Below are 25,691 nucleotides of genomic sequence, written 5' to 3' on the forward strand. Positions count from 1 at the left end.
ATGGACTATTCATGCACTATGCTGTCTAAATAACTAAACCCAAAGTTGTTGACTCTGCACTGGACAGCCCATCAAGAAAATATATGCGCAGTCTCCACTGATTTTTATAAGCCCCCAAGAATGTAGTTATTATGATATTGGGAGCTGTATCAGAAAAGTAGTTATTGTTTGACTCTCCTCAATAGGCCATCTTTTTAAAAAAAGACCTCTTTGAAGCTCTGTTAAGTGCTACAAAATACTTTGAGGACAGCACTTGAAATGCATTCACTTTAGCTTTATAGAAAATCTTACTGTGACCCTAAGCTTCCCTGAGTATATTTTTATATACTGTATGTGAATACTTTCTTACTGGATGTATGTCAATGAAGAGCCCATGGTCATGCTCATTGGGGCTAAGTCCATTGACAGTCTGCAAAAGTGTAGGATCAGCATTGTAGAAATGTGGATGGGAAATGAACACAGGGGCGTCTAGGATAAGCAAAGCAAAACGTGACATTAATATACTGTCTGGCTTGAGGGTGTAAATCAGTACTTCTTTACAGATAAAAAGATACATTTTGAGGTGTATTTTTCAAACGACATACTACATGTGGAACAAAGAAATCCAAAAACAATCATTTACTGCCCAGCTACATGGCAAAATACTTTCTTCAAATGATACCGTATTAAAGGAGAACTGAAGGTAAATTTATTATTATCCAAATCCTATTTCTCATTTTATTCAACATAGGAATGCATTTTTGATAGCTACTTTGTCACTGCTATAGCAAGTTATGAGTGTTTGAAATATGCTATGTAACAGATCAGTCCATACAGTGGTGCTTGAAAGTTTGTGAACCCTTTAGAATTTTCTGTATTTCTGCATAAATATGACCTAAAACATCATCAGATTTTCACACAAGTCCTAAAAGTAGATAAAGAGAACCCAGTTAAACAAATGAGACAAAAATATTATACTTGGTCATTTATTTATTGAGGAAAATGATCCAATATTACATATCTGAGAGTGGCAAAAGTATGTGAACCTCTAGGATTAGCAGTTAATATGAAGGTGAAATTAGAGTCAGATGTTTTCAATCAATGGGCTGACAATCAGGTGTGAGTGGGCACCCTGTTTTATTTAAAGAACAGGGATCTATCAAAGTCTGATCTTCACAACACATGTTTGTGGAAGTGTATCATGGCACGAACAAAGGAGATTTCTGAGGACCTCAGAAAAAGCGTTGTTGATGCTCATCAGGCTGGAAAAGGTTACAAAACCATCTCTAAAGAGTTTGGACTCCACCAATTCACAGTCAGACAGATTGTGTGCAAATGAAGGAAATTCAAGTCCATTGTTACCCTCCCCAGGAGTGGTCGACCAACAAAGATCACTCCAAGAGCAAGGTGTGCAATAATCAGTGAGGTCACAAAGGACCCCAGCGTAACTTCTAAGCAACTGAAGGCCTCTCTCAGGTGGTGTTTACATTAGACCGTATCAGCGGATCATCAGATTAACGTTTTTAAAACGATTCGCGTGCACACAGCAACGCCAATACACGATTCGCGTGCACACAGCAACTCCAAGACACGGATACGCTAATCACATGACTAATTAGATGGCACGTCACATGATCCCAGTGCATATCGGGCATGCACAAGTCACTCACCACTTGCAAGTGGAAGGATGGCAAGCGAACACCTTCTCCAGCAGATAAACACACCTGGTTGTGATGTTCATGTTCTCACTGAGTTTAAGCGCCTGAAGGAGGTAAATAAGTTGAAATGTGTAAATAAACCTCAGTGCGGCTCAGCGCTTCCTCCTGCGCTCCAAATCACTCCGCCCTGAACAGCGAGTGCCCTCTGGAGGGTGCGCACTCCAGCCCTGCGCAGCTCACAGAGCGCGCGAGTGAAGCGCACGAGCAGTGATTCGGGACTGAGCTGCTGTGTGTGTGATCCCAACGCCAGCAAATCAGGAAGGTGGATGTCACAGTGACATTGTCCAATGACGACGTCAGCTAGAGCTCAGCACTGCGTTTCCTCATTCCTCAATGTTTACACAGCACTGGATCAGATACGAACTGGGTTGAATACGTGGGCCCTGGCGGATTCAAGTTGTTCCGCCTGTGGAGTCGTTTCCCGGCGTTTTAATGTGCACGGACAGTGCATCCACGACGAAAACGAGACGGATATGGTCTAATGTAAACACCACCTCACACTGGCTAATGTTAATGAGTCCACCATCAGGAGAACACTGAACAACAATGCTGTGCATGGCAGGGTTGCAAGGAGAAAGCCACTGCTCTCCAAAAAGAACATTGCTGCTCGTCTGCAGTTTGCTAAAGATCATGTGGACAAGCCAGAAGGCTATAGGAAAAATGTTTTGTGGACGGATGAGACCAAAATAGAACTTCTTGATTTAAATGAGAAGCATTATGTTTGGAGAAAGGAAAACACTGCATTCCAGCATAAGAACCTTATCCCATCTGTGAAACATGGTGGTGGTAGTATCATGGTTTAGGCCTGTTTTGCTGCATCTGGGCCAGGATGGCTTGCCATCATTGATGGAACAATGAATTATACCAGCAAATTCTAAAGGAAAAATGTCAGGACATCTGTCCATGAACTGAATCTCAAGAGAAGGTGGGTCATGCAGCAAGACAACGACTAAGCACACAAGGCATTCTACCAAAGAATGGTTAAAGAAGAAGAAAGTTAATGTTTTGGAATGGCCAAGTCAAAGTCCTGACCGTAATCCAATCGAAATGTTGTGTAAGGACCTGAAGCAAGCAGTTCATGTGAGGAAACCCACCAACATCCCAAATTTGAAGCTGTTCTGTACGGAGGAATGGGCTAAAATTCCTCCAAGCCGGTGTGCAGGACTGATCAACAGTTACCGGAAATGTTTAGTTGCAGTTATTGCTGCATATGGGGGTCACACCAGATACTGAAAGCAAAGGTTCACATACTTTTGCCACTCACAGATATGTAATATTGGATCATTTTCCTCAATAAATAAATAAATAAATAACCAAGAATAATATTTTTTTCTCATTTGTTAAACTGGGTTCTCTTTATCTACTTTTAGGACTTGTGTGAAAATCTGATGTTGTTTTAGGTCATATTTATGTAGAAATATAGAAAATTCTAAAGGGTTCACAAAGTTTCAAGCACCACTGTATGTCAAAGCAATGGTTGTAAACGAGATTCGTTGAGACCTGTGCGAGACATCGTAGGATGGAAGTAAAACGTACAGCGGAAATCAAAGTGACCAACATCTGCCAACATTGTCAAAAGACGCGTGCACCATCTTTCGAATGCTGACGTAATCAAGCCGGAAGTTTTGTTTGTTTTGATAGCAATCAGGAAATTTTGAAAAAAGTAGGCAGTAATCGTCATTTAAACTCATTTTTGTGCAATATTTTGTTTGGAAAACAGTTTTCAAAATGGTGGCACTGACACCTGGCTGACGCTTCACATTTCAAAGTCTTGCACAAGTCTCGTGAAGATCGCGCGGGTAAGCGACGCCTGCCGTGGACCAAACGAACTAAATTCAACATTTGGTTTTTAGCCATAGGCCAATAAGTATAATATTTAATTGCAATTAGTTGCCAATACGAGTCATGACATAAGGTTATTAAAACCGAAAACGTAACTGAATAACACGTTAATTAAGAAATAAAGCAAGTTTAAAAATGACTTCAGTTCCCCTTTAAATTTAGCTATAATTGCAACTGCAAGACTCGAAACACATCTCTGTGTGTGAATTTTCTGACAGTACAAGGACACTCACTGTTCCTGCAAGTGCTAACATCAAGAAGACCTGACTGTCTGCATGGACAGAAGCCTTCATTTGGAGGATAGTCTGAGCCATTGGCAAAGAGTGTTTTTGGAGCCACAAAATGATACACAGGGATTCCTTGTGCAATTCCTGGTCTCTTATACACCAGCTCCATTGACCTTTAAAACATTCATCAAATTTATGCAAGAAAACAATCTTTCCAAGGTACTGATCTGACAGAATGGCAGAAACTGGAGTCCAGTTTTGACAATACATATGTAGATACACATCTGGTATACCCTGCCTTAACACATGGATCAGGAAACTATAAACTAGATGAGAGAGACTGTGCAGTTTGCTGAATGAAATGTTTCACTGTGAAGACAGTACCTGCAAGCATCTGGACTGTAAAATGGTAGAGTGGATTCTGTAGTCATGAACGGTGGCCACATCTGCCCTGCTGTACCATTGATCATGTTACACTGCTCCGATTTCCAGTAGTTCACCTGCTCCATTTAAAAGAAAACTATATGGATTAAGGAATTAAAATAAGTATAAACAGTAAAACTCAGATGAAAAATACTATAATTTTTCATCCCAGTTTGTTGCTGTTAATAGTGTTGTCTTACTAACTTTAATAACTCACCTTCTTCATACCATTCCAGGAATCCACTTTGTGAACTACATTGATGTTATCCTTGCCGGTGAAGACAGTAAACAACCCTGTGTTGGAGTTGTTAAACTAAAATTGGACAAAAGCAAAATGGATGAAGCACATGGATTCAGAGTAAATGAGGATACTTGGCACAACAGACAAAACACAATTAAGTCTCATTAATTATTCTTCATTCATCCTGGTCACAACAGATGAGATGCCTGTCTTGAGAACACTGGGTGCGAGGTAGGAACACACTCTGAATGGGACACCAGCATTACTGAGGGATTCACATTCATGCACACAGATGTTCAGTCATTCCCACTTATGTCCAATCTAACTCCTCATATGCATTTTTTTGGGGAAGTTGGAGGAAACTAGAGGAACTGGAAGAAACCTGCATGGATGCAGGGAGAACATGCAGAGAAACCCCACATAAGCCCTAAGCTACAGGAACTTGGAGGTATGAGATGACAACTCTACCCACTGTGCACCACATATTAAGTGTCTTGCCAGCTAAATGTTTACCTCAGATTCCATCATTACTATTCTGGTTACAATACTGAATATGCAGCAATCCACAAGATCACATACCTCAATAAATAGTCCAAACTTTCCTTTAAATGGCATCATGCTAGGGAGAAAGGTGCTAAGAAAGTCCACCAACTTGCTATCATAGCCCCACATAAGCTCGCCTACAGTTTTTGTCACAAAGGGGCCTTCCTTAAAAACTTTGAAGGTGGTACTTATCATTTTCCTCACTGGAAGGGGAAAATTTTCCATCATCACTGATGCTCCCTAAAACACAGCAAATCAAATGACGGTCATAAAAGAATATGTCTAGGAAAGCCAAATGTTGACTATATTTACAGTTAGAAGTTTATATATACAGACATGAATGTCATCATGAACATGAATATCATGGCATTATTGGGCTTTCAATGATTTCTTTGAACTGTTCTTTTTCTGGGGCAGAATACTTTAATAGCACATCAACTTTAATTGAAAAAAAATAATTTGGTGCACAAGTTTTAAATTATTTTGAGTTTCTGAACTCAACACAGGGTCAAAATTACAGTTGTCCTTGTATAAGCTATGATCTTGGACCAGTGCTGATTTCAGAAAACCCAAAATAATTATGCAACAAATTCTTGTTTTTTTCCCCTTCTATTAAAGATGTTGTACAGTCATTCTGCCACAGAAAAAGAACCGTTTCCATGACATTCGTGTTCATGATGACATTTATGTCCATGTACACCTGAGCACAACTGTATGTACACACAAAGTAAAGCCCATAAGTATTTGGACAGTGATGCAATTTTCACAATTTTGCCTCTGTACACCACCAAAAAGGATTTGAAATGAAGCACATCAAGAGGTGATTGAAGTGTAGAATTTCAGCTTTAATTCAAGGTGGATCAAAAATATCACATTAACCTTTAGGAATTGCAGTCATTCTTTACATAGTCTCGCCATTGTTACAGGCAGTTTCACGGCCTGTTTCCTCCTTGTTTCATGACAAATTAAAGAAATAAATGGTCTGGAGTTGATTCCAAGTGTTGAATTTGCATTTGGCAGCTGTTCATAGGAACACTTAATATGTGGTCCAAAGAGGTGAAGTGCAAATGCATGTGAAGGAGAGTGGGGAGGGGAAAAAACCCAGACCTATAGTGGTGCTTGAAAGTTTGTGAACCCTTTAGAATTTTCTATATTTCTGCATAAATATGACCTAAAACATCATCAGATTTTCACACAAGTCCTAAAAGTTGATAAAGAGAATCCAGTTAAACAAATGAGACAAAAATATTATACTTGGTCATTTATTTATTGAGGAAAATGATCCAATATTACATATCTGTGAGTGGCAAAAAGTATGTGAACCTCTAGGATTAGCAGTTAATTTGAAGGTGAAATTAGAGTCAGGTGTTTGTCATCCCGTTGATTGAAATCAGGTGTGAGTGGGCACCCTGTTTTATTTAAAGAACAAGGATCTATCAGAGTCTGATCTTCACAACACGTTTGTGGAAGTGTATCATGACATGAACAAAGGAGATTTCTGAGGACCTCAGAAAAAGCGTTGTTGATGCTCATCAGGCTGGAAAAGGTTACAAAACCATCGCTAAAGAGTTTGGACTCCATCAATCCACAGTCAGACAGATTGTGTACAAATGGAGGAAATTCAAGACCATCGTTACCCTCCCCAGCAGTGGTTGACCAACAAAGGCCCTGTCCACACGGCAACGGATTCAGGTGACTCCGATACAATTGCTTATCGTTTAGGCCTGGCGTCCACACGGCACCGGTGTTTTGGGTGCCCAAAACACAATCTTTTTGAGAACGGGTTCCAGAGTGGAAAGATCTGGCAACGTTGCCGTTGTGAAGTCGTCTGGATGAGTAGAACGGATTTGTTTACGATGACGTCACAACCACATGACTGAGTGCTTCACGCCGGGTAGAAGTGTAACGAATATCACCAGGAAAAAGCCTTACAGAGCACTAGTGAGAGTGAAACACGAGCTTGGATATTATTATTATTATTATTATTATTATTATGTTCAGTGTTAGTTCACAGTAGTAATGCAAGAAGCAGAATAGTGACAGTGAAGCAAAAACATGCAATTGTACAAACACTGCAGCTCTACAGCAAAATATTCATTTATGAAATGCACTAAACACCAGTAGTGCCAATGATCTCATTGCGATGCGATGCGTCAACAAATCCTATAACTTGGTTCATGAAACGCGCTTACAAAATATTTTCACTGTGAATATTTATTGCGTAATGGTGCAGAGAGAGAGAGAGAGAGACTCTGCCCTTAGGGCAGAGTCAATCCCGCCAGCAAAAATAGGGAAAAAAAGGAGTGATCTCACCTCTTCAGATGTTGATTTAAGTCCGACAATACATTCCTCAAAAAGGGCGTAGAGGAGCAAATTAATCCATCAATGTGTAACATTCAATTTATTCCGGACCATTAAAGACGCCGCCTTCCACGTAGAATCATAAGTCATCCTCGCCGCCATATTGGATAGGTCAAAGCGGAGAATAAAGATTCATGTGCTGCCTTTAACTGTACCAACAGGTTTACCATCCAAACGAGATCACATGGGATTACCTTTCACAGGTGAGAAACAACAAATTAATCCATCAACGTGTAGTATTCAATTTATTCCGGACCATTAAAGACGCCGCCTTCCGCGTAGAATCATACGTCATCCTCGCCGCCATATTGGAGAGGTCAAAGCGGAGAATAAAGATTAGCTGCGTTTAACTGTACCAACAGGTTTGCCGTCCAAACGAGATCACATGGGATTACCTTTCACAGGTGAGACTGGAAAAATACTTTTCATTGTATTTGGTCATTATAATGTAATTTTACGAACAGAATTTCCTGACTTTGTGGCTAATATGAAGTCTCACGCATAATAGTTTATGCGCATGCGTCCTTGCTTCTTCTATTGTTCTGGTGTCTCCGAAGGAACCGTCTTACAGCGCCCCTAGAGGTGTGGCATGTGTATTGCATCGTTTTCAGCAAGCGTTGCATTGCCATATGGACCTGATACTTTACTGATCGTTGCCCATTTGGACGCGATATATTTTTAAATAACATCTCGTTGCCATTGTCGTGTGGATGGAGCCAAAGATCACTCCAAGAGCAAGGCGTGTAATAGTCGGCGAGGTCACAAAGGACCCCAGCATAACTTCTAAGCAACTGAAGGCCTCTCTCACATTGGCTAATGTTAATGTTCATGAGTCCGCCATCAGGAGAACACTGAACAACAATGGTGTGCATGGCAGGGTTGCAAGGAGAAAGCCACTGCTCTCCAAAAAGAACATTGCTGCTCGTCTGCAGTTTGCTAAAGATCAAGTGGACAAGCCAGAAGGCTATTGGAAAAATGTTTTGTGGACGGATGAGACCAAAATAGAACTTTTTGGTTTAAATGAGAAGCGTTATGTTTGGAGAAAGGAAAACCGTGCATTTCAGCATAAGAACCTTATCCCATCTGTGAAACATGGTGGTGGTAGTATCATGGTTTGGGCCTGTTTTGCTGCATCTGGGCCAGGACGGCTTGCCATCATTGATGGAACAATGAATTCTGAATTATACCAGCAAATTCTAAAGGAAAACGTCAGGACATCTGTCCATGAACTGAGGCTACATCCACACGACAACGGCAACGAGATGTTATTTAAAAATATATCGCGTCCAAATGGGCAACAATCAGTAAAATATCAGGTCCATATGGCAACGCAACGCTTGCTGAAAACGATGCAATACACATGCCACACCTCTAGGGGCGCTGTAAGACGGTCCCTTCGGAGACACCAGAACAATAGAAGAAGTAAGGATGCATATTAGCCACAAAGTCAGGAAAATCTGTTTGTAAAATTACATTATAATGACCAAATACAATGAAAAGTATTTTTCCAGTCTCACCTGTGAAAGGTAATCCCATGTGATCTCGTTTGGATGGCAAACCTGTTGGTACAGTTAAACGCAGCTAATCTTTATTCTCCGCTTTGACCTCTCCAAAATGGCGGCGAGGATGACCTATGATTCTACGCGGAAGGCGGCATCTTTAATGGTCCGGAATAAATTGAATGCTAATTAAATAATGATTAATTTGCTCCTCTACGCCCTTTTTGAGGAATGTATTGTAGGACTTAAACCCACATCTGAAGAGGTGAGATCGCTCTTTTTTTCTCTATTTTTGCTGGCGGGATTGACTCTCTCTCTCTCTCTCTCTCTCTCTCTCACTTTGCACCATTACACAATAAATATTCACAGTGAAAATATTTTGTAAGCGCGTTTCATGAACCAAGTTATAGGATTTGTTGACAACTCGCATCGCAATGAGAAGATCATTGGCACTACTGGTGTTAAGAATCAGACCATTTCATAAATGAATATTTTGCTGTAGAGCTGCAGTGTTTGTACAATTGCATGTTTTTGCTTCACTATTACTGTCACTATTCTGCTTCTTGCATTACTACTGTGAACTAACACTGAACATAATAATAATAATAATAATAATAATAATAATATCCAAGCTCGTGTTTCACTCTCACTAGTGCTCTGTAAGGCTTTTTCCTGGTGATATTCGTTACACTTCTACCCGGCGTGAAGCACTCACAGTCATGTGGTTGTGACGTCATCGTAAACAAATCCGTTTTACTCATCCAGATGACTTCACAACGGCAACGTTGCCAGATCTTTCCACTCTGGAACCCGTTCTCAAAAAGATTGCGTTTTGGGCACCCAAAACGCCGGTGCCATGTGGACGCCAGGCCTAAACGATAAGCAATTGTATCGGAGTCACCTGAATCCGTTGCCGTGTGGACAGGGCCTGAATCTCAAGAGAAGGTGGGTCATGCAGCAAGACAACGACCCTAAGCACACAAGTCGTTCTACCAAAGAATGGTTAAAGAAGAATAAAGTGAATGTTTTGGAATGGCCAAGTCAAAGTCCTGACCTTAATCCAAAAGAAATGTTGTGGAAGGACCTGAAGCGAGCAATTCATGTGAGGAAACCCACCAACATCCCAGAGTTGAAGCTGTTCTGTATGGAAGAATGGGCTAAAATTCCTCCAAGCTGATGTGCAGGACTGATCAACAGTTACTGGAAACGTTTAGTTGCAGTTATTGCTGCACAAGGGGGTCACACCAGATACTGAAAGCAAAGGTTCACATACTTTTGCCACTCACAGATATGTAATATTGGATCATTTTCCTCAATAAATAAATGACCAAGTATAATATTTTTGTCTCATTTGTTTAACTGAGCTCTCTTTATCTACTTTTAGGACTTGTGTGAAAATCTGATGATGTTTTAGGTCATATTTATGCAGAAATATAGAAAATTCTAAAGGGATCACAAACTTTCAAGCACCCTTGTAATATATATAAAATCCATAAATGATTTAGCGTATAGCAATAGTGCAAAGAAAAGTTTTTGAATTAACCACATTTACCAACACATGATCATTTCTCTTAAACAGTTGACAAGGAGTCTTACCAGCACCAGCATGTTTGGAATGGTGACCACATCAGATTCACTGCCTACAGACATGCTCTCCTCAAAGAAATACTGCCGATATTCGCAATAAGACACCGTTTTGTTTTCATGGAAAGTGATATTATCTTTCCAGCGCTTTTCACTAAAAATAGAAAGATTTGGTTAGTCAGCAAAATAGCATTTTTAGAAATGACATCTTTTTTATATTTTATTTACCCCCCCCCCCCCCCCCCGTATTTTATTAGTTAATTACATGTAATAAATCCACCACTGCCACCTTTTTGTAGGACAATAAAGAATTTGTGATACAAATAAATTGCATCTTTGGACTATTAAATCCACTCCTCATAGAGGGAGAAGAAAAAAGAGAATGGGGGAAAAGAAGAAGGATAAAGACAAATGAATTTAGATAAACAGAGAAATTATTATACATGTGTGCGTGTCACATGTTTTCAATTTCCTGACACTGCAAAAAGTTACACGCGTGATTTGAGGGTTGCTATTTGATTTAAAGGAGGGGAAAAAAGTGCTTCCTTAAGCATTAGTCATGTGTCTCTTTTGCAAAACAGGAACTCACCATCCAGTCACAGAATATATTACATTTTTGAGTGGATCAACATGTTACATCATGAAATTAACATATTGACAACTTAAAAAGATTTGAATTACTTGCCCTTGTATGAATGCTAGATAAATTTATTATGCCTGTGACTTTAGCACAAGCCTTTAAGACACAGTGTTTCATGAGCATTTGCTCTGACCTTAACAGTTCTGTAACTCTGTGTTTTTCCTTCAAACATCTTGTTCTTGTTTCTCGTTGCAATTAGTCTTACAGAATTTATATCACTCTTGATTCAACCAAATGTAGACTGAAAATGCTCAAGTGGCAGCACTTTTATTTCAATATTCATTTTCAAATGGTGTGATGTTTAAGAACTGGTCACCTGGCAAATTCAAACTCCACATTTCAAACACATATGGGTCAGTATATCACCAAAAATTTGGTGTGTCCACTCCTATCATAAGAAACAAGGAAATGCGCAGTCCCTCTTCTCCCTATCCACCAGGGTCATTCCATCTCAAAATCAACCAATGGGGTGTACATCATAGTCTCAGAATTATTTTATTTTATTTTTCTGGGCTATATAAATTTGATTCATGGGGAAAACCAAAGTTTTAGGGTTGAAGATATCCAGGTTCCAAGAATAAAAATGTTTGAAGGGCAGTGGTGTCCCTTTTAAAAATCCTCACCCATATATATTATAATTTGCCATTTTGAATCCTATTTTTTTCAAGAAGTATTGGAGATATAACCACGACAGCTTCAGGATCAGACAACTGTATATAGTTGCAAATTTACCATTATAAAACCATCAGATTTGAGCTCCCCTTGTCTGAAAACTGTTAATAAAAAAAGGCATTAATCACACAGCCCATTTTGACCTTTTAAATAAAAAAATGTATCAATATTTTAACGTTGGAGCTCTAGTTTTTAATCGAGTCAATATAAGTTACCTTTAGTAACCTTGTGCCTGCTATGAGGCTCAAATAAAAGGACTGACCATCAACATTTCATTTTTTTCAAGGTAAAGTTGCTACATGTTGAGTGCATTCATTGTTGGCTACTGGAGCTTCAGATAACTTCTAGAGCAGGCCAAGTTTTCTGTGTTTTACCAATTATTATTATTATTTTGTGATTGAAATAGACGAGTTCACAAACACGGCAACGCGCAAGGAGTTGTGGGAAAGGTCAAAGGTTAAGGCCTCATAAACGAGCGGAAGTAGAGCACGTCAACAATGGCGGAGGCTACAGGCTCGCTGTGGGGACACTGTTGTGTTGTCGATTGCCACAATGGACGTCGACTGCTTGAACAGTGGATGCGAGAAGACTGTAGTGTACATTTAAGTGAGTGTATACAGAAAAAATTATGTGAATCCAAGCACACAGTTTAACGCAAAAGTTCGTTTATATCCCGACCTTGTCAGCTGTCAGATTCATGTTCATGGACCCGCCTTGATTTTCACTCTCGCCGATAATCATTGTCTGTAGTGAGTATTATCATGAACGCGATCACTTCCCGTCGCTGGGCACCCTTATTCAAAGACATCATTAGTCAACCCCTTGTATCTGTGGTTCTTTGGGGAGAGGGCAGAGGTCTCTGGCTGTCAAGTTTGGGGCGGCTGGGACCTCCCCTGCCCAAGCTACGAGCATCCAAAGTCGGGCTGGAGCCGCCGATGGGAAAACGAAACTGAAGCCGAGCACCGTGGCTCTTCGTCCCGAGGCACGGGGCTAGCGCGCCCTGCCCGCGCTGGTTCTTTGGGGAGAGGGCAGAGGTCTCTGGCTGTGTCAGATATAGAACTATAACTATGAGTCGTTGGCCTGTCAAAAATTGCAGTGGGCTAACAGCTGCTAGTTTGTTCATGTTTACCTGCTATACCTCAAGTCCCCTTGACTGTTTGGTTATTTGAACCAATTTAGGTGTGTGTGTGTGTGTGTGTTATATATATATATATATATATATATATATATATATATATATATATATATATATATATATATATATATGAGTGTTTAGTCTATGTCTAGTTCATATCTAGAGTGTTTATACTGTTTATATTGTCTGTTTGAGTGTTTAGTCTGTGTGTAGTTCTTATCTAGTGTTTACACTGTTTATATTGTCTGAGTGTTTAGTCTATGTCTTGTTCTTAACTAGTGTTTATCCTGTTTATTTATACTGTTTATATTGTTTGTCTGAGTGTTTAGTCTATGTCTAGTTCCTATCTAGAGTGTTTATACTGTTTATATTGTTGTTTGTTTGTTTTTTCAATTATTCTATTTTTATTCTATTTTTGTTTATTGCATTGCCTGTTTGCACCGTGCGTCAGAGAGGACTGAAATTTCATCTGTGCTGTATGTCGAGCATGTATAGCATATTTGACAATAAAGTTGACTTGACTTGAATGGAGGGTGGGGTCAGGGAAGGTAAGTGGCTAAGACATTACAGCTGGTGTCATTAATGTATGCGATTGTGTTTGTTTTGTCACAGGAATTGAGCATAAAAGGAGGGGGAGAGCAGAGAAGAGGAGCTTCCTGACCCCCAACGCATGTGTGTGACTGAATGAATGAATAAATGAAGCAAGCAAGCAAGCAAGCAAGTTGAAAAGACAAAACAAAAAATTAATTAATGACACCAGGTGTAATGACTTGGTCACTTACCTTCCCCGACCCCACTCTCCATTCACAAACTGCTGCTTGGCCCGTTGCCACAGTGGCTTTTTTCAGTTTTAGCTTAGTTTTGGTGGCCTGCTGATTACAGCTTCTTGTGAAACTACTGAAACTTTTTTTTTTCTCCCAAACCACAGAGAAACATCATGCTTACAGACTGAATGTCTTCAGTGGTGAAACATCATGCTTACAGACTGAATGTCTTCAGTGGTGAAACATATGAAAGGATCATAATTGGACTATGATGGTGCAAATTTGGCGTTTATTAACTTAAAGTGGTTTCATGCATATGCATTCTTGACAGCCTGAAACTGCACTTGAGAAGTCCTGGCCAGTATGTACTGTAGCTTGTCTGTATGATGAATACTGGTGGATAGCAAATATCATTTCAGTCCCCTCAAAAGCTGAATATAATGACTTTGAAGCAAGGTTTCTTCAACCTCAAGGCCAGAAAAGTCATCCTACTGGTCAAAGGAAGAGAATAAGTGTTGGGTGCCAAGACAGCATGTGCTATGCGCTGTTCCTGTGCCCGATACCAGTGGTTTAGGCCGTTGTTATAGATTTAGGTGGGGTTTACATTAGACCGTATCAGCGGATCATCAGATTAACGTTTTTAAAACGATTAGCGTGCACACAGCAACGCCAATACACGATTCGCGTGCACACAGCAACGCCAATACACGGATACGCTCGGCTCCGCAGGCATCCTGCGCTCCAAATCACTCCGCCCTGAACAGCGAGTGCCCTCTGGAGGGTGCGCACTCCGGCCCTGTGCAGCTCACAGAGCGCGCGAGTGAAGCGCACGAGCAGTGATTCGGGACTGAGCCGCTGTGTGTGTGATCCTAGTGCATATCGGGCATGCGCGTCACTTACCACTTGCAAGTGGAAGGATGGCAAGCCTAAAGACAATCATAACTACACAATGGGCAGTATTTGCATCAGTATTTGCAGTATTTTCATACTTTTATACTCTTTAATGAAAGGTGATACAAGGCGGAAGTCCGCGCCGTTTTTCAGCAGTCACGTCACATGACCAACGCCAGCGAATCAGGAAGGTGGATGTCACAGTGACGTTGTCCAATGACGACGCCAGCTAGAGCTCAGCACAGCGTATCCGCGTATTCTCAATGTTTACACAGCACCGGACCAGACACGATCCGGATTGAATACGTGGACCCTGGCGGATTCCCGTTTCCCGGCGTTTTAATGTAAACGGACAGTGCATCCGCGAAGAAAACGAGACAGATACGGTCTAATGTAAACTTGGCCTTAGTGATGCAAACGTGTTAACAGTGATTGAACAAAAGTGGAAATCTAAGGTCTAAAATGTGACCTAGCTGTTATTTGTACCATTTTCTGTCATGTGATAACCTTGGATAATATAAAGGGGATTATTATATATATTGAACTCAGAGTGGTGACTGTTATTAGGCAGCAAGCTAACATTTCTTAATTGTCAGGACACGCATATTTCAAACCCAATTCTGAAGTAATTATCAAGCCTGAACAAAAATATTTTAGGGTCAATGAAAGGAAGGATATCAATTCCTCCAGAGTTAAAGTTACAAGTACCTGCAACCTTGTACATATGTGGTAATGTATTTTTGAAAATTGTGAATTTTAGCATTCTGCACATGTTTGGAGGTGTCCTGAGAGGACAGAGGCTATGTCTAATTTATCATAGTGAAAGCATTTAATACTGGTGCATTTCTTTCTTAATAAATCATTTCTGGTGCTTCAGTATTTTTCGAAAGGTAAAATAAAACTGCAACTTTGTTAATCATGTTCATTTTTTCGCGCTCCACCAGAAGACGTTTATTCCGCTGACTGCTTTTTTCTAATTTAATAATAAAGTACAGTGTCTTGCAAAACTACTCATCCCCTTTGGTATTTGTCCTGGTTTGTCACATTACAAGCTGGAATTAAAATGGATTGGGGGGGGGGGGGTTAGCATCACTTGATTTACACAACATGTCTACCACTTTAAAGGTGCAAAAAATTGTGAAAAACAATCATTAAGATGAAAAAAAACAGAAATATGGAGCGTGCATAGGTATTCACCCATTTCGTATGAAACCCCTAAATAAGAGTGAGCCAACCAATTAACTTCATAACACATAATTAGTTGATTAAGATCCACCTGTGTGCAATCAAAGTGTCACATGATCCGTCACATGATGTCTGTATAAATCAACCTGTTCTGGGAGGACCCTGACTCTGCAACACTACTAAGCAAGCAACACGAAAACCAAGGAGCACTCCAAACAGGTCAGAGACAACATTGTGAAGAAGTATAGATCAGGGTTGGGTTATTTAAAAAAAAAAAAATCCCAAACTTTGGATATCCCACAGAGCACCATTAAATCTATTATAGCAAAATGGAAAGAATATGTCACCACTATAAACCTAGCAAGAGAAGGTCACCCATCAAAACTCACAGACTGAGCAAGGAGGGCATTAAACAGAGATGCAACAAAAACACCAAAGATAACACTAAAGGAGCTGCAAAGATCCACAGCGGAGATGGGAGTATCTGTCCATAGGACCACTTTAAGCCGTACACTCCACAGAGCTTTATGGAAGAGTGGGCAGAATAAAAAGCCATTGCTTAAAGCAGAAAAAAGAAAAGAAAAACATGTTTGGAGTTTGCCGAACAGCATATGGCAGACTCCCCAAACACATGGAAGAAGATTCTCTGGTCAGATTAGACTAAAATTGAACTGTTTGGCCATTATGGGAAACGCCATGTGTGGTGCAAACACAACACTTCCCATCACCATGAGAACACCATTCCTGAATGAAGCACGGTGAAGTGAAGCATGGTGGTGGCAACATCATGCTGTGGGGACGTTTTTCATTTGCAGGGACAGGAAACCTGGTCAGGACTGAAGGAAAGATGGATGGTACTAAATACAGGGCAATTCTGGAGGAAAATCTGTTTGAGTCAGTCAGAGATTTGAGACTGGGACAAAGTTTCACATTCCAGCAGGACAATGACCCTCAGCATACTGCTAAAGCTACACTGGAGTGGTTTAAAGGGAAACTTAAATGTTTTGGAATGGCCTAATCAAAACCCAGACCTCAATCCAATTGAGAATCTGTGGGATAATTTGAAGATTGCTATACACCAACGCAACCCATCAAACTTGAAGGAGTTGGAACAGCTTTGCCTTGAGGAATGGGCAAAAATCCCAGTGGCTAGATGTGCTAAGCTAATAGAGACATAGCCCATGAGACTTCCAGCTGTAATTGCAGCAAAAGGTGGCTCTACAAAGTATTGACTTTGGGGGGTGAATACCTATGGACACTCCAGATTTCTGTTTTTTCATCTTAATTATTGTTTGTGTCACAATTAAAAACAAAAAAAAAAAAAATGCACCTTTAAAGTGACAGGCATGTTGAGTAAATCAAATGGTGCCAGCCCTCCAATATAGTAATGAGGTAAAATTATTCAAATCGCATCATTCTTTAAACAGATGATTTGGTACAAAATCAGTATCCAGGAAAGGTCTTGTTTTGAGGAGCAAAAATGGGCCAAGGATTTCCAGTCTGTCAACAACTGCGTAAGAAAATTATTGAAATATGTTTAAAAACAATGTTCCTCAAAGAAAAACAAGAAGGGATTCGGGTATTTCACTTTCTAACGTGCATCACAGATCATCACACAGTGGAAACGTGTATCGTTGTCAGATGAATTATTATTAAAGGTCTGTTTTGGAAGAAATTGACACCATGTGCCAAAGACAAAAATGACCATAGAGACTGTTACCAGCAACAAGTCCAAAAGCCAGAGTTTGTCATGGAATGGAGTTCTGTCAGTGCCCTTGGCATCACATTTTTGTGATAGCAGCATTAATGCAGGAATGTACATTGCATTTTGGAGCAACACATGCTGCCTTCAAGACATGTTTTGCATGGATATTTCAACAATGAACAGCCATACTCTGCACACATTACAAAATCATGGCTGCAAAAGAAGAGGGTGGCTGTCCCCTCTATTCCCAATAGAGAACGTGTGATGGATTTTGAAATCAAAAATGACGACAACGATGACCCTGTACTGTTGCACACCTTAAAAAGACCTGTTTGTAAGAAGAATGGGACAAAATAACACCTGAAATGCTTAATCCCTTGGTGTCTTCAGTCCCTTAACACCTTTTACGTGTTGTGAGAAGAAATGGCAACATTATAAAATGATAAATACTTTACCATCCCAATTTTTTTTTTGAAATGGGTTGCAAAAATTAAAAATGAAAATGTTCATTAAAAACAAACAAGACAAAAAAAATCATGAGGTAAAACATCAAATAATGTGCTGCATGTTTGAGTGCAACACAGGTCAAAGATTATTTAAAAATCATTGTTTTCAGTTTTAATTTAAACATACCGTCCCCAGTTTTTTGCCCCCCTCCCCCCGATTTGGGGGTTGTATTAACATTTTTGCCTCAAAAAAAGAATGAGAAAAGGCTTAGGTCAAATGTGTCCATCAGCATGATACGCCTTTGGACTTCAAGTTGATTCCTTCCCTAAATAAGCCAAATCACTGCTGTATAGATGTGAAAAAACATCAATGTGGCAAGTTTTTTGATGTTTTTTCACATCTATACAGCAGTGATTTGGCTTATTTAGGTTTTTTGCCCCCCCGATTTGGGGGTTGTATTAACATTTTTGCCTCAAAAAAAGAATGAGAAAAGGCTTAGGTCAAATGTGTCCATCAGCATGATAAGCCTTTGGACTTCAAGTTGATTCCTTCCCTAAATAAGCCAAATCACTGCTGTATAGATGTGAAAAAACATCAATGTGGCAAGTTTTTTCCCTTCAGGTAGGGTGGGGTGGGATCACATTTCACACCAACTAAATACTAATACAACTGCTACTTTTTTACGTATAAACTGTATATTTTTGAAGGATTCCTAAAGGTCTAAACTACTTAATAATTACTGAAAGCCAATAAAAATACCTTCATACAATATAGGGCAATTGCATGACAAGACAGAACCATATTACATATAGGCTTACATAAGCACAGTGATCTAGACAAGCTTCACAAACTGCCTTAAAAGGTAATCATACTTTACAGTGTTCGTTTGCTATATTTTTGAGGAAAACAAGTCCTACACAGCACTCATGATACTCAAAGACTAGACCAGGGCTTATTATAGAACTATATAGCACAGAAAGACTTACAGTTCAAATGAACCGACCAACTGAAATGTTAACATGCCATTTAATACAGCAGAAATGCTTCATAAACACTGTGTGACTGTTTCTGTTTCAGCTTTTGGGGTATAGATCATATCCATCTATCATCTGTAACCGCTTATCCTGTTCTACAGGGTCGCAGGCAAGCTGCAGCCTATCCCAGCCGACTATGGGCGAGAGGTGGGGTACACCCTGGACAAGTCGCCAGGTCATCGCAGGGCTGACACAAAGATAAACAACCATTCACACCTACGGTCAATTTAGAGCCACCAGTTAACCTAACCTGCATGTCTTTGGACTGTGGGAGAAACCGGAGCACCCGGAGGAAATCCACGCAGAGAACATGCAAACTCCACACAGAAAGGCTGGGCTTGAACCCAGGCCCTTCTTGCTGTGAGGCGACAGTACTAACCACTACACCACCGTGCCGCCCTCAGATCATATCCAGCATGTAAAATTTGTATACATTTACATATAGTTTTACAAATCCTAAGTGTGCACGATCATTAATTGCTATAGTAAATTTGCAATTGTGCAAGAAATAAATACACCTAAACAAGCAACTCCCAAATAAATAAATGAGTGAGTGAGTGAGTGAGTCGACCCACCACAGGTCTTAGGAGATCTTATGATGGATAATATCAGATTCCTGCCAGAATCCTTGATAAACCATGCCACCCACCTGTACACATATGGACCAGTTTGCTGAACTGTGGGCTTCTCTCCTGCCAATATCTCTTCAGGGTTGAGAACATTGAAAAAATATACGGACATGAAGAATGGTACAGGAATGTCTTTCCACATAGTGTAGGAAAGATTATTTTTGGGGTTGATTTCTACATTCTGTGAAACAGAGCAATACAGGTGCTAAATCAGAAAGCACAGTAAATTGCTGTTTGACAAATTGTTCTCAAGTTTATTGTTATTTTGACTTGATATAACGGTGACATGTCCAAACAGGTTTTTGTTCAATCAGATCAGTTGTACGAGTTCATTTTGATTTCATGGTCCAAATTTCATTCCCGGTCAGCAGTCTGTATGGAGCTATCGTCATAATAAAACTGATTATTTCGTGTCTGCAAGTTGATTTCAACTCTGTATGACCAACTTACCTTTATTATTTGGTCATGGATCACGACTGGTCCTACAAACACAAGACCCGTTCCGAAAATAATCGCTAAAAGTCCAACCACTGACAGTCCTATTGCTATGCTAGACTTTGACATCTTCACAGGGAAACAGATGTCGCTGAAAACGCTTCAGATGTTGAAGCTGGTTCTCAAAGTGTTGCATGTGAACTCAATTCCCTTGTAACCTCCCAGGCTATCTTTATAATCCACTGAATATTCATGAAAGAAGTCACAGCCCTCTTATGAGGTACACATGTTTTCTCACTTCGCGAACGAGTTCAAACGCAGCAGGATACGAAGTTCCAGTTCTCACCCCTGCTCATATTTACACCGGAGACAGGCTGCAGACTTCTGGGGAATGTAGTTAACATGGACAAGAATGACTCCAGTATAGTGACTCCAGCTCCAGGTCAACAATTTGTGGTCTGTTATCAATATTATAAATAAACGAACAGTTTCTTAATTTACGATGCAATTATATATAGAGTAGAGTGGGGGGAAAAAAGCCCCCCTTAAGGAAAATTCAATTTTTCTTCAAGTTGAAATGAACCATGTGTTTAGTTTTAATCATAGTTTTTGACAACAGTGACATGAACAATAATGCCACCTAAAGTTTGCCTAAAGTTAATACTTTTTTTTTTAAACAAAAACAAACATTGTGGGCGGCACGGTGGTGTAGTGGTTAGCGCTGTCGCCTCACAGCAAGAAGGTCCTGGGTTCGAGCCCCGGGGCCGGCGAGGGCCTTTCTGTGTGGAGTTTGCATGTTCTCCCCGTGTCCGCGTGGGTTTCCTCCGGGTGCTCCGGTTTCCCCCACAGTCCAAAGACATGCAGGTTAGGTTAACTGGTGACTCTAAATTGACCGTAGGTGTGAGTGTGAATGGTTGTCTGTGTCTATGTGTCAGCCCTGTGATGACCTGGCGACTTGTCCAGGGTGTACCACCCCTTTCGCCCGTAGTCAGCTGGGATAGGCTCCAGCTTGCCTGCGACCCTGTAGAAGGATAAAGCGGCTAGAGATAATGAGATAAGATTATAAAATATTATGAATATAATATAAATAGTATCATAATTATGATAAAAGGAAACGATGCCCCCTGGGGGCCATTTACCCCACCATTAAGGGGGCGTTTTACCCCACAGACTACACTTTTACAAAAAAGGGTCTTACTTTCAAAATGTGATTCAACTTTTTATACCTAATGTATTTTTTTTAACGTACTGACTTGTCTACTCATACCACATACACAGCTGTGATATCTGACGAAATAGCAGCTATCTAACAGTTTTACTGATATCTGAAAATTATATCACTTACCATGAAATTTGATTTCTCTCCGCTGCGTTGCTGATATGCGATCCACAGTGGATATTTGTATATCCCCGTTGTCAAGCCAGTCCATAGCAACAATAGAAATGTAACTTTGCGCCATCTGGTGGTTATTTTGGGTGGTTATTTGGGAAGTCCGTGCCGTTTTTCAGCAGTCGCGTCACATGACCAACGCCAGCGAATCAGGAAGGTGGATGTCACAGTGACGTTGTCCAATGAGACGCCAGCTAGAGCTCAGCACAGCGTATCCGCGTATTCTGAATGTTTACACAGCACCGGAGCTGACACGATCTGGATTGAATACGTGGACACTGGCGGATTCCCATTTCCCGGCGTTTTAATGTAAACGGACAGTGCATCCGCGAAGAAAACGAGACAGATACGGTCTAATGTAAACGTAGCCTGAGGGGAGTAGCTTGAACTGGCAAGACAAGGGGTGGCTAGAATCAGCTGCAATAGATTGGGCCTTCTTTGCCACTCTGTTTGAATAGATGTGGGAGAGAGTGGGGAAGTTGATGCCAGCAATCTTGCTACATGTCTTGACAATGCTCTCTAGTCTGTTTTTGTTTCTCATAGACAAACAACCAAACCAGCAGATAAAACAGAAGGTTAAAACAGACTCAATAAAACAGGAATAAAACATTCTCATAAAAGTGGGATCAATGTTAAAATTTCTCAATTTGCGATAAAAGTACATGCGCTGATGGGCTTTGGCACATACAGCCTCAGAGTGTGATTCAAAACATAACTCGCTGTCAATTATTGTGCCAAGGTACTTGTACTCTCTCAACAAGTTGACCATCTATGGTAGTAGACGGAAGAGGGGGGCACTTTTTCCTAAAATCAGTGACTAATTCTTTGGTCTTGGAGACATTTATGTTTAAAAAGGAGCACTTACACCAATCGCTGAAATCCTTCACTACTGGTCCATGTTCAATCACACTTTCATCCAGAAGAGAGACAATAACAGAGTCATCCGCAAATTTAAAAATCTGACTTCCATCATATTGGGAACGGCATTCATTTATAAAACAAAGAGGAGAGGGGAGAGGACACATCCTTGGGGGGAGCCAGTAGAGGATAAGAGATTACCAGATAGGACACCATTTACTTTAACCCTTTGGGATCTGGAGGTTAAAAAGTCAACTAGCCAGGCTATAAGCCCTGGGTTAATGTTGTGTGTCTTTAAAAGTCTGTCTGCTAAAATGTGAGGTTGAATACAATTAAAAGCTGATGAAAAATCAATAAACAATAAATGTGCAAATTTCTTTGCACCTTCCAAGTGGTTAAGAACTGTATTAAGCAGGCTACCTGTAGCGTCCTCAACCCCCCTACCTGCCCTATAGGCAAATTGTAAGGGGTCAAGTTGGGGATGAATTATATCCAAAATTTCCTGTTTAATAATTTTCCCAAAAGCTGTCATAATAAGGGATGTGAGGGCCACTGGTCTAAAATCATTTAGTGATTTAGGTCCTTTAGTCTTGGGTACGGGCACAATCACCGACTCTTTCCAAAGGTGAGGAACCTGATGTGATTGGAGAGACTTATTAAAGATGAAAGCAAATATGTCAGACAGTGGCTCTGCACAGCTTTTAAGAAGATGGCCACCAATATTGTCTGGACCAGGGCTCTTCCTTTCTTTCACCCCCCTAAGGACCTTATAAACTCTGTCCTTATCAATAGTGATGGCAACAGGTTGCTCTGCACCTAGTTCCCTATACACAGACAATTCCTGAGTAAAATCATAAATATCAAAACGGTTATAAAAGGTGTTCAAATCATCTGCAAGCTCAGAATCTGTCTTGCCATCAAAAGAGAGGACTTTTTTATGATTGGATTGCAAGCCCATCATTGACTTCACACCATCCCAAGCGGGGCGTGACTTGCCACTACTCAATAGGGATTCAACTTTATCTTTATATTTAAGTTTGGCTAATTTGAGCTCCCTCTTAACTTGCTTCTGCAAATCTTTATAGACGGTGATATCCCCCTGATTAAAGCTAATATTCCTTTGATTAATAATACTCTTAATGGATTTTGACACCCATGGTTTGTTATTTGGAAAAATGAAGATGGCCTTTTTAGGAATTATTTCATTTTCACAAAAACTTATATAAGCAGAAACAGTCTCAACAAGTTCATCCAAGTTAGAACATGATTCCTTGAATAAATCCCAGTCAGTGCATGAGTAACAGTCCAATAATTCCTGTGTGGATTCCTCAGACCAGACCGGAACCAAACGTCGCTCAGGTTTTGTTCTCCTCAGGACAGTTTTGTAAACCGGAACCAAATAAACAACATTATGGTCGGACGAACCGAGCAGAGTTCTACTAAAGGACCTGTAGGCTCTTTTAACTGTCCCATAGCAAAGGTCTAAACATTTCATATGTCTTGTAGGACAGGTGACGTATTGAGAAAAGTTACTTAGCGACTTTCCAATCCTACAATGATTAAAGTCGCCCATTATAGGGGGTTGCTTGTTTAGGCGTATTTATTTATTGCACAATTACAAATTTACTATTGCAATTAATGATAGTGCACACCTAGGATTTGTAAAACTATAAGTAAATGTATACAAATTTTACATGCTGGATATGATCTGTACCCAAAAAGCTGAAATGGAAACAATCACACAGTGTTTATGAAGCATTTCTGCTGTCTATGTCTCTCTCTCTCTCTCTCTCTCTCTCTCGCTCTGTCTTTTTACACACACACACACGGAGCGGCAAGGTGGTGTAGTGGTTACTGAAGGTCCTGGGTTCAAGCCCAGTGGCCAACGAGGGCCTTTCTGTGTGGAGTTTGCATGTTCTCCCTGTGTCTAGGTTTCCTCCGGGTGCTCCGGTTTCCCCCACAGTCCAAAGACATGCAGGTTCGGTTAATTAGTGGCTCTAAATTGACTGTAGGTGTGAATGGTTGTTTTGTGTCTATGTGTCAGCTCTGCAATGACCTGGTGATTTGTCCAGGGTGTACCCCACCTTTTGCCCATAGTCAGCTGGGATAGGCTCCAGCTTGCCTGCGACCCTGTACAGGATAGGTGGCTACAGATAATGGATGGATGGAGATATATAATTAGCTAATTACCCTAATAGTTTAGTTTGTGATGACTTCAAAATAAATGAGCACTGTTTTCCATAATGTACAAATTCTCTAAAAACAAAAACTAATTAGACTATTTATTTATTAGCTGTTTATTAGTCCTCATATGTTTCATTCGATTTAATTCGGTTTAGTGGAATATTTTGAAAAGAAGGCAAATTAAACAATTATGAGAACTCATTCAACTGAGTGGAAAATGCTTGAAAAATGTCATGACTGTCAACACTATCAAACTATCAAATTATCCATCACCACTATCAAATGGTCTATCCTGCCATTTTATTTGTATATAAATAACTCCTCTAAATTAAGTGTATCATTTTCATCGAGCTGAGTGTGTCATATGTATTAATGACCAGACAGGTGCAGATACTGCACATATAATATCTCTGAGCTCACCAACTTCCAAAGTACAACTCTGTTTAGGATTACCCCAATGTGCAAAGAAAAAAAAATGTTGGTCACTTAAAAGAAGTAATTAGTGAAATTTAAATATTTAAATGTATGGAGTTGTGGATGTGGATTTTTTTTTTTTTTTTTTAATGCTGAACAGTTAAGGGATCCACATCCAGGAATCAAATGTGTGGATTTTGTTTCCTGGACATGAACAACTACTAGTGTTGGTGTTAGCTTTAAAATGACTTGTTGGTGGAGTGGCTGACTGCTTTATGTCTCAGGATGCCTTCATGCCTGTGTTACCTTCTGAATCTCCTTTTTAGTTATGCTGTAATAGCTAGTTTTGCCATAGTCCCTGCTTGTGCCGTATGTATCCTCTTAAAGCGTTACAGGATAAGAGTAATACCTGAGGCATTATTCACATTACTAGGCTGAAGTGACTCAAATCTGATTTTTTTCTGCCTTAATATGACATAGATCTGATGTTTTCAGTGCTGTTTTTATTGTCTGTTTGTATCTTCTGAAGGACAGCATCCTTCTTTCAGAGAATTTTTCATGGATATATGCGGGGTCCTTGATGTTCTGAAATCACCCACAATCCTAGAGTGGCATGCAAAAGTTTGGGCACCCTTACTGAAAATGTCTGTTACTGTGAATAGTTAAGTGAGCAGAAGATGAACTGATCACCAAAAGGCATAAAGGTAAAGACGACACATTTCTTTTCAGCGTTTTCTGCAAGATTTGTGTATTACTTTTGTTTTGTTCAATTGGAGAGTGAAAAAAGAAAAGGAACACCATGTGAAAGTTTGGGCACCCCAATACATTTGAGTTCTCAGGTAACTTTTACCAAGGTTCCAGACCTTAATTAGCTTATTGAGCTGTGGCTTG

At 40.1% G+C, this 25,691-nt stretch overlaps 1 protein-coding gene across 4 annotated transcripts in view; it reads right to left on the reverse strand.

The window, feature by feature from the left end:
* The window catches only part of scarb1 (scavenger receptor class B, member 1), a 39,326-nt gene extending 19,056 nt beyond the window's left edge, over window positions 1-20,270 (reverse strand). For 2 of the 4 annotated variants that reach the window (XM_060909415.1, XM_060909417.1), the window contains exons 1-8: window positions 19,970-20,269; window positions 19,540-19,700; window positions 10,430-10,571; window positions 5,010-5,213; window positions 4,407-4,502; window positions 4,151-4,266; window positions 3,773-3,939; window positions 350-468 (exon numbers count right to left, since the gene is read on the reverse strand). In XM_060909415.1, coding sequence (XP_060765398.1) covers window positions 350-468; window positions 3,773-3,939; window positions 4,151-4,266; window positions 4,407-4,502; window positions 5,010-5,213; window positions 10,430-10,571; window positions 19,540-19,700; window positions 19,970-20,083 — 1,119 coding nt within the window. In that variant the 5' untranslated portion in view covers window positions 20,084-20,269. Of the gene's footprint in view, window positions 1-349; window positions 469-3,772; window positions 3,940-4,150; window positions 4,267-4,406; window positions 4,503-5,009; window positions 5,214-10,429; window positions 10,572-19,539; window positions 19,701-19,969 lie in introns of all 4 variants that reach the window. The other 2 variants (XM_060909416.1, XM_060909418.1) reach the window with 2 other exon arrangements.
* Window positions 20,271-25,691: the final 5,421 nt, after the last annotated feature.

Source organism: Neoarius graeffei, chromosome 25 (genome assembly GCF_027579695.1).
Source record: "Neoarius graeffei isolate fNeoGra1 chromosome 25, fNeoGra1.pri, whole genome shotgun sequence".
Classification (NCBI taxonomy): Eukaryota; Metazoa; Chordata; class Actinopteri; order Siluriformes; family Ariidae; genus Neoarius; species Neoarius graeffei.